The 15792-nt window shown below is 56.6% G+C and overlaps 2 protein-coding genes across 9 annotated transcripts in view; both read right to left on the reverse strand.

Annotated features, from left to right (window-relative positions):
• Positions 1-1161: 1161 nt before the first annotated feature.
• Positions 1162-2334, reverse strand: KCNJ11 (potassium inwardly rectifying channel subfamily J member 11; the record flags this gene model as incomplete). The annotated part of the gene is made up of 1 exon (XM_080719835.1): positions 1162-2334. One exon carries the CDS (start codon positions 2332-2334, stop codon positions 1162-1164), a length of 1173 nt encoding a protein of 390 aa, XP_080575961.1.
• A 4706-nt stretch (positions 2335-7040) lies between these two features.
• Positions 7041-15792, reverse strand: part of ABCC8 (ATP binding cassette subfamily C member 8) — a gene marked incomplete at both ends in the record, with an annotated part of 80109 nt that continues 71357 nt past the window's right edge. For all 8 annotated transcript variants that reach the window (XM_080719827.1, XM_080719826.1, XM_080719825.1 and 5 more), the window contains 10 exons: positions 7041-7178; positions 7713-7775; positions 8254-8387; positions 9013-9116; positions 9454-9562; positions 9749-9827; positions 10720-10850; positions 10971-11091; positions 11237-11350; positions 11897-11999. In XM_080719827.1, coding sequence (XP_080575953.1) covers positions 7041-7178; positions 7713-7775; positions 8254-8387; positions 9013-9116; positions 9454-9562; positions 9749-9827; positions 10720-10850; positions 10971-11091; positions 11237-11350; positions 11897-11999 — 1096 coding nt within the window. The remainder of the gene's footprint in view (positions 7179-7712; positions 7776-8253; positions 8388-9012; positions 9117-9453; positions 9563-9748; positions 9828-10719; positions 10851-10970; positions 11092-11236; positions 11351-11896; positions 12000-15792) is intronic.

Consider the following 15792-nt stretch of genomic DNA (forward strand, 5'->3'; position numbering starts at 1 on the left):
CAGCACATTCACAACCTCTCCAGCAAGAACAGCCAAGAGTTTAGGCAAAGGTGAAGTTTATTGACAACGAGGAAGGCAGAATTCTGGGCAAGGACACACAGCACTGCTCGGAGAGTCCGCACTGGGATCAAGCCCAACATGACCAAGGGCCTCTTCACCCCAGGGACCTCACTCACCCCCATCACCCTGAACTTTCCAACACCATTTCCAGCAACTGGAAAGGTAGGTGTTCCCCTACCTTCATGCCAGCCGCCCTCTGGGCAAAGTGAGTCACAGCTACTGGGTCAGGAGCCAGGAGCAGGGTTTGGTCTGAGGTCCGTAGTGTTGGACATAAGACCTCTCTTCTCAGTGTCTCTCTGCTTGGCACTTCAGTGTCTGCCCAGCCCACCCCAGTCTCCCAGTACGAAGACAGAACAGGAACAGCAACCCCAGGCAATGGAGCCCTCTCCATAGAAGGCATATGTTAGGGACAAAGAGCAGGGTGGCTGGACCCATCTTCTTTTCCCTGAGCTGGGCTCAGTAAAGCTTTATGTCACCATCCCCCTCCCTGGCCTGAGCCTGCTGTGAATGGGGGCCCTGCCAGCCTGGGCCTGTCCCTGCTGTGTAGGCTCTGCAGCTTCAACCTTGTAGCCAGAATGTGCGTTCTCAGCGGCTGCCTGCCCCGGCTGGGTGGGGTGGGCCACCCCTTAGCCCATCACTTCTTCAGGGCCCAAGAAAGGCTCGGGCGTAGACAGATTTCTTAGGCTACAGAAACAAAGCAGCAACCACCAACCTGGGGATTACTTTTCCCCAGCCTGCTTGTTGTGTCAGACTGGTCATGGTGGCCAGGACTGGCTGGAGACCCAGTTTTAGGGCCCACGACCTCCCACAGTCCCCCCAGCCTTGGACAGGGAAAGAAGGGTAAGCCAGGCCTGAGCCGGGGCTGGGAGGGGCAGGACAAAAATAACCCAGTACAGGCTCCTGTGGAGGCTAGAAATAGCGTAGTGACAAGTGCCTTGTAACACCCTGGGCACGAAGCAAGGGTGAGGCTGAGCCGAGGAGGGTCCAGCCTCACCCCCGGCCCTCGCTCTGCCGAGGGCCCACACCACATCCACTCTACATACCATACCACACTGCCTGTGTGCAAACACGCTTGTGTGTGGGGGCCTGAGGGACCATGACTCAGGATAGGGAATCCGGAGAGATGCTAAACTTGGGCTTGGCCTTGGCCACGGCCACGCTGCGCTTGCGCAGGGGCCCGCGGGCCGAGGCGAGGGTCAGGGCATCCAGCAGGCTGCGGTCCTCATCAAGCTGGCGGGCTGTGCAGAGAGGCGTGGGCACTTTAATGGTGTTGCCAAACTTGGAGTAGTCCACAGAGTAGCGGCCGTCCTCTTCAGTGACAATAGGGACAAAGCGCTGGCCCCACAGGATCTCATCCGCTAGGTAGGAGGTTCGGGCCTGGGTGGTGATGCCCGTGGTTTCTACCACGCCTTCCAGGATGACGATGACCTCGAGGTCCTGGTGGTGGTGCAGGTCACTGGGTGCCAGGTCGTAAAGCGGGCTGTTGGAGTCGATGACGTGGTAGATGATGAGCGGGGCCACCAGGAAGATGCTGTTGCCACCCACACCGTTCTCCATGGGGATGTCCACCTGGTGGAGGGGCACGATCTCGCCCTCGGGGCTGGTGGTCTTGCGCACCACCTGCATGTGGATGGTGGCACTGATGATCATGCTCTTGCGGAGGTCGCCCACGCGCAGCATGAAGCAAAGGCGGCCGTGGCGAACAGCGATCACGGCGTGCTTGCTGAAGATGAGGGTCTCGGCCCGCCGGTGCGCCTGGGCGGTCTTCATGAAGATGCAGCCCAGCATGATGGCGTTGATCATAAGCCCCACGATGTTCTGCACAATGAGGATCAGAATGGCCAGGGGACACTCCTCCGTCACCATGCGCCCGCCAAAACCAATGGTTACCTGGACCTCGATGGAGAAGAGGAACGCGGACGAAAAGGAGTGGATGCTGGTGACGCAAGGCACCGTCGTGCCCTCGTCGGAGGCCAGGTCGCCGTGGGCAAAGGCGATGAGCCACCAGACCATGGCGAAGAGCAGCCAGCTGCACAGGAAGGACATGGTGAAGATGAGCAGCGTGTGCGGCCACTTGAGGTCCACCAGCGTGGTGAACACGTCCTGCAGGAAGCGGCCCTGCTCCCGGATGTTCTTGTGGGCCACATTGCAGTTGCCTTTCTTGGACACGAAGCGGGCCTTCCGCTCCCGGGCGCGGTACCTGGGCTCTGCGGGGTCCTCAGCGAGCCGAGTCAGCACATACTCCTCAGGGATGATGCCCTTGCGGGACAGCATGGCGCCGGTGACCCCAGGGAGGGGCTTCCCCCATGGGGACACTGCTCTGGCCTGGCCTAGGGCCTTACTGTGGGGCCCCTTCCTGGGGCCCCTCTCACCTACTCACCCGGCTCCCAGGTGGCCCCCACCAGACTCGCGCTCACCTACACCTGGATCCTGTTTCACTTTACACTGGTAGCCTCACACTTCAGCCCCTGCCGGCCCCCTAGTGAGGTCTCCAACTCTGCCTGCTCTCCACCTGGCCCTGGGTCCCCGCCCAGCTCTCCTCCACCAGCTGAACGCCCGGACCTTCCTCCTGAGATGCAGCCCACCTCGGAACTTAGCACCTCCACATCTTACCAACTATCCAGACCGCACAAATCCCCTGCCGTCCTCCCGCCTCGCCCATGTCTATCCAGGACCTCCTCCGAGCTCCAGCTTCCTGTGCTGACCGCCCCCCTCCCAGGTGTGTCCCCTATTTCCGACTCCACCCCTCCCCTAGCGCCCCCGCCGCCCTCCGGATCACTCTCCGGCGTTCGTCCTCTCTGTCTCCTTGGGATCCCGCGCCCTCCGGAGTCACCACCGCGCCCGGCTCGACTCCGGGTCCCCTGGCCCCCGCGCGCCCTGGCGGGGCTGGCCCCGACCCGCGGCCTCCGCGCTGCCGCCCGCCGTCCCCGCCGCGGTCCCGCCCGCCGCTCGGCCCCCGTCCGCCCGCCCGTGGCCGCGGCACCTGCTCCTGCTCCTCAAGCCGCCCGTGGCTCCCCGCCCCCTCCCGCCGCCCGGGCGCTCGCGGCCGGCAGGTTTCCAGTCGGTCTGGCTGTCTGTCGGTCAGTGGATCCCGACCTGTGCAAGGTGGGGGTAGAAGATCGCGGGCGGGGGCGCCCGAGTAGCCGAACGGGGGCCTGGCCGCCAGGGGGAGCCCGACCTGTTCCTGAGCAGGAGAGGGGCGGGCACAGGCGCAAGCCCGCCCTCCCCACCTTCTTCCCACCCTCTCCCGACTCAGCGGGCCCTGGGGCTTTGTTCAATTCGACCCACCGACCCAAAGAGGTTCCTTCTGTCCGCGCTGTATGAAACTGCGGGGCGGGAGGAGGAAGGATGACTCATCCCATCCTGGGACAGCGGCTTTTGTCGCCCTGGCTCCCTGCCCCCATCTTCCCAGCCGCAGTTGGGTCACCTCTCCTCTGGTGCAGCACTGGGTTCCTAGGGAAAGGGAGTATTGAGGTGGCGCCATTAATTCCGGGGCTGGAGATCTTTAGGTGGCCCCAGGACGTCTCACGGACCTCTTCTTACCTTTGGGGCACACTTTATTTATTTATTTATTTATTTATTTATTTATTTGTCCTGGGGATGGATGGAACCCAGGGGCCTGTACCTCCAGGCTACACCCCAAACCTATTTTATATTTTAAGAGTGTCTGGCTGTGCGACACTCTCAATCTTTTCATAGTCTTGAATCCTTTGGGAATTTGATGGAAGCGCAGAATCCTTCCCCATTAAAAAAATTAAGCCCAGCGTGGTGGCACACGCTTGTAATCCCCGCAATTGGGAGGCTGAGACAGGAGGAACGCACAGGTTCGAAGCCAGCCTCAGCTACTGAGTGAGGCTCTCAGCAACTTAGTGAGACCCTGTTTCCAAATAAAGTATAAAATAGGGCTGGGAGTATAACCCGGAGTTAGAAAGCCTCTGGGTACCACCCCCAGGACAACCCAAAAAAAATAAAAATAAAAAAAAATTGAAAGAAGGGGGACTTAGTAGGTGTGGGAGCAGGGTTCAACAAGTACCACAGCAATGCTGCCCCTGGCAGCCCAGAAGCCTGGGCAGTTCTGTCTTCTTGGCAGAGGAGCCTCAGCCCACCCCTACATTTTTAAAGAGGATCTGAGCTACCAGCACTTGCTTTCCACTCCTCACATCTGTGGCTTGATTTCTTCCAGAGCAGGTAACAGGAGATATCTGGGCCAGAGTGGTGGTTTCAGGGCCAGCTTGGACCCTGAGGACCCAGGCTTTTGGCCTGGACACAGGTGACGATGTTTCTATTGTAGGTTGGAGCCCAGGCTTAGCCTGGAGGTTGCTGGAACAGTAATGGTGCACCACTTCTCTGGAGCTCAGGTCCTTAGAGAGGAACCCTTGATCTGTGTGGTCATTTGTTGGAATGGGGACTTGAAGTGGGGCTGGAAGGATAGGTGCACTGGGGGTGTGGGTCACAGTGGGGCAGGGTGGGACTTTCATATTGGGTTTCCCTCCTCTCCTATGCCCACCTGTAGGATGAGTGAACCTTGCTATAAAGGGTAGGTGAGTTCTTGGCTATATTAACGGGGGTTCCGTGCCTAGGGCAGGTGTGGAGGTGGCAGGGAAAAGGACTAGCAGAGTAAAAAGCTCAAAGAGGCAGGGGTGCATGGCAAACCTCTGAAACGACTTCAGAAAGGAACCTTGGAGAGCCCCGGGGCATTTGGACACCTTTGCAGAAACTCCTGGAGTTAAAAGAGGATGGACTACTAGTTTTGCCTGGCCCACAGGGCAGAACTAAGACATTGAGTGGAACCGAGGCAGGCTTTGACTCTATGTACGCACAGAGCAGTTCTAACAGCAGGAGCTAGAGATAATCCGTCTGTGGGTATCCCAGTCAAAGTTGGTGGACCATTGCTGAGGATTTGGGCCAGGTTGGTCTTAAACATCCTTAGAAGACTTCCCTGGCTTGTCCCGGCTACCTCTCTTCAATCGCTGGGGTAGGGTGGGTTTGAGGGTGTGCTGGGTCCTCTGTCCTCCCTGGCTCTGCTTCTTGGAGCTCACTGTGGAGGGAGTTGCTGGGCCCCCAGAGGCACCTCAGAACTGGCCAGGCTAGGTCATGCCCAGTGGGATGGGCTCTTCCCTGCTCTGCTCTGACAGGAAGGCCAGTCTACTGCCCAAAGCGTGTGGCCTCTCACTTTGCTCTGACACGTGCTGGCTTATACTCATCTGCTCTAAACACTGAACTTGTCAGTTCCCTTTCTTGCTCAAAACCCTTTTCTACTTCCCTTTGGCCCATAGGCCTAACCCACACTTCTTGTCCTGGCGTTCCAGGCTCTCTGACGTCTTCCCTGTGACCCTCATCTTTTCCCACCTCTCCAAGCAATCAATATTTCCCACTTCTACCATCACTCCTTAGCTCCTGCTGACTCCCCCCTGCCCTTTTCTCTAACCCTCTGCCTCTCAATTCCTACTCCTCTCATGCCAAATTCAAATCCTGCCTTTCCCAACCATCCTGACAGGCCCCAAAGAATTCTTCCTTTCTGAGCTCCTCTGGCTGCTAGCATATCCAGAATGGACAGTGACTGGTGGGGTTTCCTTCTGTTGTACAGGTCTGACCCTCTTGTAGTTAAGAGACATACAGGCCCAAGACTATTAGGTCTGTAAAGCTAGAACATCAGGCAATATGTAGTGATGATAAAATTATATGTAAATGAGCACCTGCCATTTCTTCACCTAGAGCAGATGTTTCCTGATACAGATGGAGTTAGGACAGGGCGTTGTTTTGGTTTCTCCAGTATCTCCTGATCACTACTTGGCTGACTGGTTCTTTCCCTCTGAAGGACCACTATCCTTCTACTTTTAAATGGTTCTGCTTGGGGGAAAGAGGTAGGGACATAGGACCCAGGCCTGGCATCCATGTATACTAGTCCTACAACCACAGTGATTAGGTCAGGGTGGGAATGTGACCAAATTGAGATTTGCTCCTGATATTTTGGCTGAAACTCTTGGGAAAGAGCCTCTCTTTTTTCTCTTGGTTGCTCTGTGGCAGAATGTAAACTGGAGCTGCTAGTGTCCTCTGTCATCAGGAAAAGACAAACAGAACCCAGAAATGGAGACACAGCCATGAAGCCCAACACCTGGAATCACCCATGCTTGAAGTCGAATACTTCCTAGTATTTCCAGCCACATATCACAACAAATTCAAGTTTTTGCTTAAGCTACTTTAAGTTGGGTTCGTTTGAAAAGGAAATCATGTTAATCCAGGGTACCTGGTCCTTATAATTTTAATCCAAGAATGAAAATGAGAAGGAAGGGGACCAAGTTGGATGGAGATGTTTTCTTATCTGATGGGGTCACCATAGAAATGCTACTGCCCTTGCTATGGACTGAATTGTCTTCTCCAAATTCATAGGTAAACTCTTAGCCACAGTGTGACTGGATATTGAGCTAGGACCTGTGAGGAGGTAAATGGATTTAAATGATGTCACAGGGGTGGGGCCCTTGTCCAATATAACTGGTGTCTCCATAAGGAGAGAGAAAGAGAGAGACAGACACACACACCATACACACGCATACACACACCCATAGGTAAAGGACAGGCCATGGGAGGACAGTGAGAAGAGGGTGTCTGTAAGCCAAGGAAAGAGACCTCAGGAGAAACCAAAGCAACCTACATCTTGATCTTGGACTTCAGCCTCTAGAACTGTGAGGAATAAATGCCCATTGTAAAGCCACCAGTCTGTGGTATTTCATGGCAGCCGGAGCTGACTGACACAGCCCTCATTTCACAGATCAGGAAACACGCTCGTGATCAGGCTCATTGATCATCTTCAGATCTACCCGTGAGGGCAGCTGCCTGCACCTCCTCTGTCTCTGCCCACGAGAGCCTGGGCCTCTAGTACGAAATAACCAATCTCTTTATTTACAGGTGATTTACAGTTAGAAAACCCAGGCTGCGGTGGTGGCGGGGTGAGGGTGTAGATGGCACTTGGGCTCTGGAGGTCACTTGTCTGCACGGACAAAGGAGGCGAAGATGCTGTCCTTCTGGCTGAGCAGCGTTTCTGGCTTGTCGAACTCCAAGATGGCGCCACGCTTCAGGACGATCACCAGGTCTGCGCTCAGGATGGTGTGCACGCGGTGCTGGGTGGGCAGGAGGGGCTGTCAGGGTGGTGGGCAGGGAGGGGGCCGGGCGACCGGCTCCTTCCTGCTGTTTGGAGGAGGAGGAGGCATGTGGCCATGAGGTCCTATCTGCGGTGGCTGTCCCCACCTGGGGTGGCTATAATCTAAGCCCTCTGTCTATCTCTCTCTTCTCTACCAAGTTTCCACTGTTTCTATATCCAGGCGTCAAGATTCAGAGATTTTGCCCCCTCCAACACTGCTCAGCCTTGACTTCCTATGGGGAAGTAACCCCATCCTAGTTCTGAGGGCCCCAGGACAGGGGTGGGCCTTGGAGCCTGGAGGAAGAGAGGTGAGATCTGAGGGAAGTGCAGGTACAAGTCCCCCACACCCCAAACCCTGCCACCCAGGATCTCTGTCAGCCCCCCAGACTCCTTGTCCTGAACTGCTCCAGGATGCTTCCTTGATTATGGGCACCAGCTGAGCCCAGGGGTGCCCAATGATGACACCCAGCACTCTTGCTGGGTGGCACCCATGTCCCGTCGATGGGACCCTTACCGCGATGGTGACCACGGTGCGGTCTGCGAAGGCTGTCATCACCACCTTCTGGAGGATGTTTTCCTGTCAGATGGAGGCGGCAGCTGATGTATCTGCCCAGTGGATGGGACCTGGCCTGGCTTTGGGGATGTGTGGCCCAGCTCCCATCTGAGTCCACTCCCTTGTCTCTGGCCCTAGAGGACTGACCAGGCTTCCAGTACTCAGGGACTGGACTGTCCTTCTGGGAACTCAGCTGCATATGTACATGTGCTGTGAGTGTGTGTGCTGCGTTGTGGGTAAGGGGTTTGAAGTCTGTGTGGGTCTCTGTGTAGTGAGCGTGTGTGTGTGTGCGTGTGTGTGTGTGCGTGTGCGTGCGTGTGCGTGTGTGTGTGTGTGTAAACATTCCCTAGACTAGATGGAGTCAGGGTCCCCCAGCCTTTGCCTTTTCTGCCACACGCAGCTCTGGATGTTAAAGGCAATTTGAGCCCTAGGATTACTTTGTGCAAGCTTTCTCCTAACACTCCACTAAAACCCTCTGCAAAGACTCCACCCCAGGACCAACCGTGGCCATGTCGATGGAGGCCGTGGCCTCGTCCATGATGAAGATGCTGGTCTTCCTCACGAAGGCCCGAGCCAGGCAGAACAGCTGCCGCTGGCCCTGGCTGAAGTTCTCCCCGCCCTCTGTAATGATGGCATCTGCAAACAGCCCGGGCATGGGGGGCAGGGCTGGGTTAATCCCTCGATGTGAGCAGGGCAGGCAGTATGGCTTGGGGATGCCGGGAAACGTGTATATGGGGCAAGTATGGAGGTGTGTGTCAGTGGCAAGCCTGACATGACCCCATGCTGTCTGCAGGGATGGCAGGGAGAAGGGCCCTCCAGGGTGGTGGGCACTGCGGTGGCCTGCCGGTCCTGGGAGGGGCTGTGTGTGCGCTGACAGTGTCCTTGGCACATGAGTGGGGCCTCGGGATCCATTGAAGCCACTGCTTGGCCAGCCCCCACTGTGAGTGACCCGTGTCTAAGATTTCCCACTCCGTCCTCTCCTTTCCCTGGGCAGTTAAATGGGGCAGGGCAGGGCTGCAGATGCCATGATGGTACTGGGGACTTAGGATGTCTATCTTACCCTAACCTCTACTGTCCCCTCATGTCCAGTAGGAGGGGCCAGATCCTGAACTGACCCGGGGTGTGACTGGGGCAAGTCACATGACCTCTCTGGGCTCCCAAATGGTGGGAGATAGGACTAAAGAGTCAGACCCAGAGTCCACACCCAGGGCACACCCAAGACCCCGTGTGAGGCTCCCTCCCACTGTATGGGTGTCATTACCGAGGCCTCCGGGCAGCGCCTTCACCACCAGCTTCAGCTGGGCGATCTCCAGGGCCTCCCACAGTGTGCTGTCTGAGCACTTCCTCTCAGGGTCCAGGTTGAACCTGGAGGGGGGCACAGCGAGCTCTGTAGTGAGGGTAGTGGGGTGCTGCCCCTGTCCCCAGGGCTTCGCAGAGGGTGGGGCTGGTGAAGGCACTGTGAGTGAGACCAGGTGGCTTGTGGGGGGCTGGCTGGGTGCGGGCCACCAAGATGGTGGCCTGGGGGGGGCGGAATCTGAGAGCAGGGGTTGAGGGTCCCATGAGTGCCCGCCTGGACCTAATGAGAAGAAGGGTTGGAGGACACCCTTCTCTGTAGGCCCTGGACCGCCATGCCCTCCTCTTTGTGCTACAGACTGGATGGATCTGTAGGGATGAGGGCTGGGTGGAGGGCAGAGGGGCTCACCGGATGGTGCCACTGAAGAGGACAGGGTCCTGCAGGATGATGGAGAGGCGTGAGCGCAGGGTGTGCAGGGGAAGCTTGGCGATGTCAATGCCGTCGATGATGATTCGCCCTGTCACAAGTGGGTGCCACCAGGGGTGGGGGTGGTGTTGGGGACAGGCTCAGCCTGGGACATGGGTCCCAATGAGGAAGCAGAGGAAGGCAGTGAGGACTGGGCCTCCTGTGACATCTGACCAGAGGCCACTGAGGTCCATCTGGCGGCCACAGGGACATGTGGGGTGCCCAACATCCAACTCACCTTCAAACATGTCCACCATGCGGAAGAAGGCGAGAGAGAAGGAGGACTTCCCACTGCCTGTGCGGCCACAGATCCCGATCTGAAAGAGAGGGACAGGTGTATTGCTGGGCACAGCTGGGAGTGGTCTGTAGCGCTGGCCCTGGGGAGGCGCGCAGGTGCGGGAGGTCACAGCATCTCCTCTGGGCCTGTTCTTCTGACCAGCTTCTATTTGGCCAGGCTGGGCTGCAGGTTTGGGTGTGTTTCCTGTGGTAGGCATATGGGGGCTTCCCCAGGGACCTGAGAGCATGGTGCAGGCTGTGGACATCTAATTGCTTGGGCCTTGGCGTGGGTCTGAGTGTGTCTCTGCGTGCCTAGGTGTGGCAAGAGGACATGGGGTGGCCAAGAGTGGTGCACAGGGATGTGTTTGTGCGCCCTGAGCTTAGACTGAGCGGTCTCTCACTCCGTTACCTTCTGGCCCTTGGGTCCGGTTAAATTTGAAATAAGAGATCATTATAGAGATGAGGGATAGTGGCACAAAAGGACAACTGAGGCAGGGCAGATGGGGGAGCAGAGGCAAGGACAGGGACACCCAGAGGTCAGAGACAGTGAAACATGATGACAGAGAGAGACAAAGAGATGGAAGGAGGGGGCAGTGACGGAGATGGAGAAGTGAGGAGGGACACAGGAGAATCGGGTCAGAGCGCTAGACGGGGGCCCCCTCTCTGAGGACCAGGTCAGCCTCGCTCTCCACCGCAGGCACCTGCTCTGAAGCTCAGGGGAGGTGCCCTGGGGAGAATCAGTGACCATTTGCAGGGAGAGGGATGCTGGAAGAGCCCCTGTAAGTAGGGGAGCCCAGTCCATTCTCTCTTTTGTAGATAGGACCTGAGGATAGCAAGAGGAGGACAGGTCAGTGTGACAGGCCAGGAGGGGCCCTGGAAGTCCTCGGGGTGGCCCTGGGCCACCCCCCTCCATGCCCTCGGGCCCTGTCTGACCTTCTGTCCCGGGGAGATGAGGGCGTTGACGTGCTTCAGCACCGGCTTCAGGGAGCTGTCGTAGCGCACACTCAGGTTCTGGATCTGGATCTTCCCTTGGTCTGGCCAGTTCTTTGGGATCAGCGACGGTGCTGGGGGCCGGGCTGGGGTCAGCCACCAGGCACAGGCACAGCCAGTGTCCAAGAGGGCCGCCCCAGCCCAAGCCTGCCCCTGCTGCGGGGCGTCCCCGAGAGCCTCTCCCGCGTCCTCACCCAGCAGCCCCTCGTAGCTCTCCGCCTCAGTTTTCAGGAGTCCATGGATGCGCTTCACAGCCCCCAGCTGGATCTCCATGTCTGCCAGGTTCCTCACCATCCAGTTGAGGTAGTTGGAGACCTGGGGGGAGCGAGCCAGTCATGGACTCTCAGTGACCACGTCCTTCTGTCCTCGGCCGCCAGGATGGCTGAGGACCAGGGTCTCTCAGATGTCTTTGGTTACTTTTCTCTTTGACCTTTCCCTGCCTGGGCCTGCTGCCACTCACCATTAAAGCGTAGGTGAGGCCCAGGCCCACCAGGCCGGCAGAGAGCTCCCTGTGCAGGGAGTTGGAGATGGAGGTAGCGGCTGCTATGAGCACCACGCAGGCGCCGATGTACTCCTGTGGAGGGACAGCAGCTGGCCTGGGCCCTGGGGAGCTGGAGCCACAGGCCCCATCCTACCTTGCCATCCTCCCAGGGCAGAGGGCAGCTCCGCTAGCCCCACATCATATAGGCATCAGACTCATGGGAGGCCGTGGGGCTCAGGAGCTAACAGGTGTCCCCAAACATTTGCTCCTCACTCCCTGAGGACATATGGGCGCGCACACACACACACACACAGACACACACACACACACGCACAGACACACACACACAGACACATACACACACACAAACACACACACACACACACACACACACACACACACACACGGGCCTGCTGCAGACACGCCCACCAGGCATGCACACAACTATTCTTGCTCCTGGCTCACCCCTCAGACACACAGGCCACCTGGAAGGACTGCCAGGGCTGGGAGAGCGGGAAGGAAGTTGTGTTCACACAGTCTGGTCCCTCGCACGCGCTCTCTCCCCCGAGTCCACATTTGGCCTTTGCTCCTGCTCCACCCTCCCCTCAGAAGCCCTGGGCCTGGGGAGGTGGCACTTGCCATGCGGACTTCCAGCCACCTGTTGGCAGCTGTGAGGAAGAGGGAGGCGATGTTGTTGGAGTCAGTGTATTCCAGGAGCTTCTGCTGGAATCGGGCCTCGTACCTGGAGGGGGGATGAGGAGGTTGTAAGGGAACGATGTTAGTCCACTACTGCTCCCGGGACGCTCCCTACCTCAGAGGGTCAGCTGGTCTCACCAGCCCCCAGACATGCCATCTTTGCCAACCTATATTCATCATTTCTCGCGGGAATGCCGTCCCTGCTCCTTCCTTCCTATTCAAGCCTGTAGAGACCCACCTCCTTCAGACTCTCCAGGTCTTTCCCTGAGAATACAGGGCATCACCACCCACTTAGTTTCTCAGGCCAGAAACCCAGGAAGCATCTAGATTCACATCAAGTCCTTTCGCGAATCCTAACTACTTCCCAAAGAGTCCTGGCCTCTGTCCTCCTCTGTCCTCCTCTGTCTACAAAGAATACAGCACCAGCTCCCTGATAAGAGTGCTGTTGTCTCTGCAGGCCACTCTCCACTTGGCAGCCGGCATCATCTTTCTAAATAAAAAACTGTCAATACTGAGGGTGTCAATGGTGTCCCCGAGCATTTAGGGTGCAGGTCTGTCTCCTTTGCGCTGTGTGAGTGGGCTCCTACCAACCTGCCCCTGCCACAAACTCTCTCATACACCACTCTGTGGCCACCCCAGCCTTTTGAAAATTCCATGACAAATCAAGTTCTTCTGCACCCTGGGGCCTTTGCCCAGGCTCTCTCCACTGTCTGAAACTCTTTCTCCCTTGCTCTCCACAGGCTGGATCCTGCTTAATTTTCAGGCCCTTCTTTACCTGCTAACTTCTTTAGACCTTTACTGGTTATTACCTTACCTACAGTAGGATGCCCTACAATTCTCTATCCCTGCAATCTGTTAGCTTTGTAGTGTCTGCTTGTACAGCAATTTCTCTGGCTGTTCACGATTCATCTTCAGATTGGAAAACCCATGAGGTTGGAGACTGTCTGTTTTGTTGCCAGCACCTGGCACTATCATTAAATATTTGTTGAACAAATGAATGGAACCTTCCCTGACCCTCTCAGGCAGACAGGATCTCTGTGCAAGGAATCCTGGAGGTGTCTCTTCCACACTCATGCCTTATTCTGTTTCCTCTGTGTTACTGTGCATGGACCTGCCTCCTTGCTCCTCTCAGCCTGGGCTCCTAGACCACCTTCGTTGGAACTTGCTGGCATGGGACGGGCCAGGAGAAGGACAGAAGACTCCTCTGATGATGAATGAAGGAATAAAAAGCCAGTTTGGCACCACTAAGACCCAATTTGGGGACCCAGAGGGACTTAAGATCAGCCTTGTGTTATTTCTGGGTGGAAGGCGTGTGTCAGAAGAAATTGATTTGAGTCTCTGAGGTGTGTGACAGGGTGTGATGGCACAGCATGTGCTGGGTGTGTGCTGAAGGGTGACGTGTCAGAGGTGGGCGTGAAATGTGAATCTGAGGGGCTTGGGAAAGTGCATGCCGATGTGCGTGTGTGCGTGCCTCCAGGTGTGTGGGCCCAAGGGCCCCCCGGGTGGGTGTCAGGAGAGCTTGAGGGTGGGTGTGTGAGAAGGGAGTGCTCCTGCCACACTTGCTTGACAATGTGTCTGAGGACTGGGAAAAAGCTTTGCTTTGGAGCTGTGCAAACCCGAGGTGGCATGTGAATGTTAACTGTGTCAGGATGGAGACTCAGTTTCCTCATCAGTAACATGGGGATAGTAATAGTTCTACGTGAACTGAAATAACCTCTGGCCTCCATGCTGAGCCCAGTGCCAGGCTCTTCACAAACTCTTCTGAAAAAAACAGGTCAGCAGACTTGGGTTTCAGGCCCTGCACCAGCCTTCAGTCTGTGTGACCTCAGATTGGTCACCAGCCTCTCTGGGTCTGTAGAACATGGGTCTCATACCTATGTCACCAGGCCACTGTGAGGATCAAATGCAGTAGCGCACACATAACACTTAGCACTTGGCACTGGTAAGCATGCAATCAATAAATGCTAGTTAGCTCCCCACAGGGCAGGCTGCTGGGCCAGAGCCAGTGAGTTAAATGCATACAGGATGATTACAAAGTCCTTCATTCATATATATGAGTCATTCATGGTGTAAGGCGGACTGTGGGGGCCTCGCTGGGCAGCAGTGCCTCTGGCTGACCATGGGCTTGGCTTAAGCCGGAGCTGGTGACAGGGTGCTGGCATACACTCATAACAGGTCTGCCCCAGACCTCTTTTAGGAAAGCCACAGTCTCTCTGTTCCAGCCTCATCCATCCTAAAGACCTCTCGACACCAACTGTAAGGGGGACATCGCCAAAACTTAGAGGCTAGGCGTGGGGTGTGGAGGTAAATGGAGGCTGAAGAAGCCAGGCAGTGTGGGCTTGAGAAGAGGAGGTGGCTGGGGACAGGCTCTAGAGGCTGGGGACAGGTTCTATCTGGAGGCCAGCACAGGCGGGGATGGCACAGGGGGTGACCAGGGAGCAAGCCCAGGTCTGCGGAGAACTCTGCTGTGCTCAAACAAGACACCTAAGGGGTGTCCTTCCTCTGGTCCCACCTGCCCCAAGGAAGCAGGTGGAGGGTATGGGGCTGCCCCAAGGCCCCAGCGCCTCTCACAGGGCTGCTGCTGGACTAAATGGAGGGGTGTGTGTGTGGGGGGGAGCCAGCTTCTCTGGACCCCCAGCTGCTCCCTGAGACCTAAGGTTACTCCTGTACACAGGGCCTGGTGTCACATGGTGATGATCACACTCCACACAGCTGTGCCCTTCTAAAAATAACCTATTATCACTCTCTGGGTGAGGCTTAGAGACCAGAGCCTAACTATCTGGGTCAGGGGTCTCTGGCTTGGCCAGCAGGAAGAGAGAGGCCTCAACAGATCTGATCAAGACTTGGCTGGGGAGCAACATCCTCCTCCACCCCCACCCCAGGCAGTCTCAGAAGCTCCTGTCCAGCCCAACACCATCACTGAGGGGGACGAGAGGATGGCAGGGGTGCTGAAGTTTCCTGGAAATTCCTCCAGCCGGGTGAACTCTTCCCCATAGTTTCAATCCTAGCTCCCATGACACCTCCTCTGTGATGCTCTCCATGACCACCTCTCTTCTCTGACCCCCCAGTCCACATCCCCACTTCTTGCAGAGCAGCTGTGACACAGGATTGTCCTGGCCGCTCAGAGCCTGGACTCTAAGTGCCTCCGGGGCAGCTGCTCAGGACTCAGCTCTTTAGTGGCTGGCAAGGGGCTGGGCACATGTGCTCAGGAAATGCTGGTTCAACAAATGAGTAGGTTCAAGTCGGGGCTTTGTGGAACCTTACACGGAGAAGTTCTAGAGCCCCCCTGTGCCACAATTTTCCTATCTGGCAATGGGACCAGTTGAGTTGTCTTCAGCACCAAGGGTTGCAGTGCTGCGTGAACCAGTGTGTCATGGATGGAGTTGGCATAGTGTTTGGTGACAGGAAGCTCTCAATGACAGAAGGCTGGGGAGCCGGGTGTGGTGGCGCACGTTCGTAATCCCAGCATCTGGGAGGCTGAGACAGGAGGATTGCAATTCAAGGACAGCCTCAGCTACTTAGTGAGGCCCTTTGCAACTCAGTGAGGCCCTGTTTCAAAATAAAGAATAAAAAAATAGGGATAGCGGTTTAGCTCGGAGGTAGATGCCCCTGGGTTCTATCCCCAGTACTGGGGGGGGGGCTGGAATTTTATAGCCCTGGATATTTTTTTTTTTTTTTTTGCAGTACTGAGGATGGAACCCAGGGGCATTGTACCTCCGAGCTACACTCCCAGCCCTACTTTTTAGTCTTTTTATTTTTATTTTATTTTTTGGTGGTACTGGGGTTCCTGGAAGCCCTTCTACCTCCAGGCTACACTCCCAGACCTATTTTTACATTTT

Source organism: Muscardinus avellanarius (assembly GCF_963383645.1).
Source record: "Muscardinus avellanarius genome assembly, chromosome: 1".
NCBI classification, from domain to species: Eukaryota; Metazoa; Chordata; class Mammalia; order Rodentia; family Gliridae; genus Muscardinus; species Muscardinus avellanarius.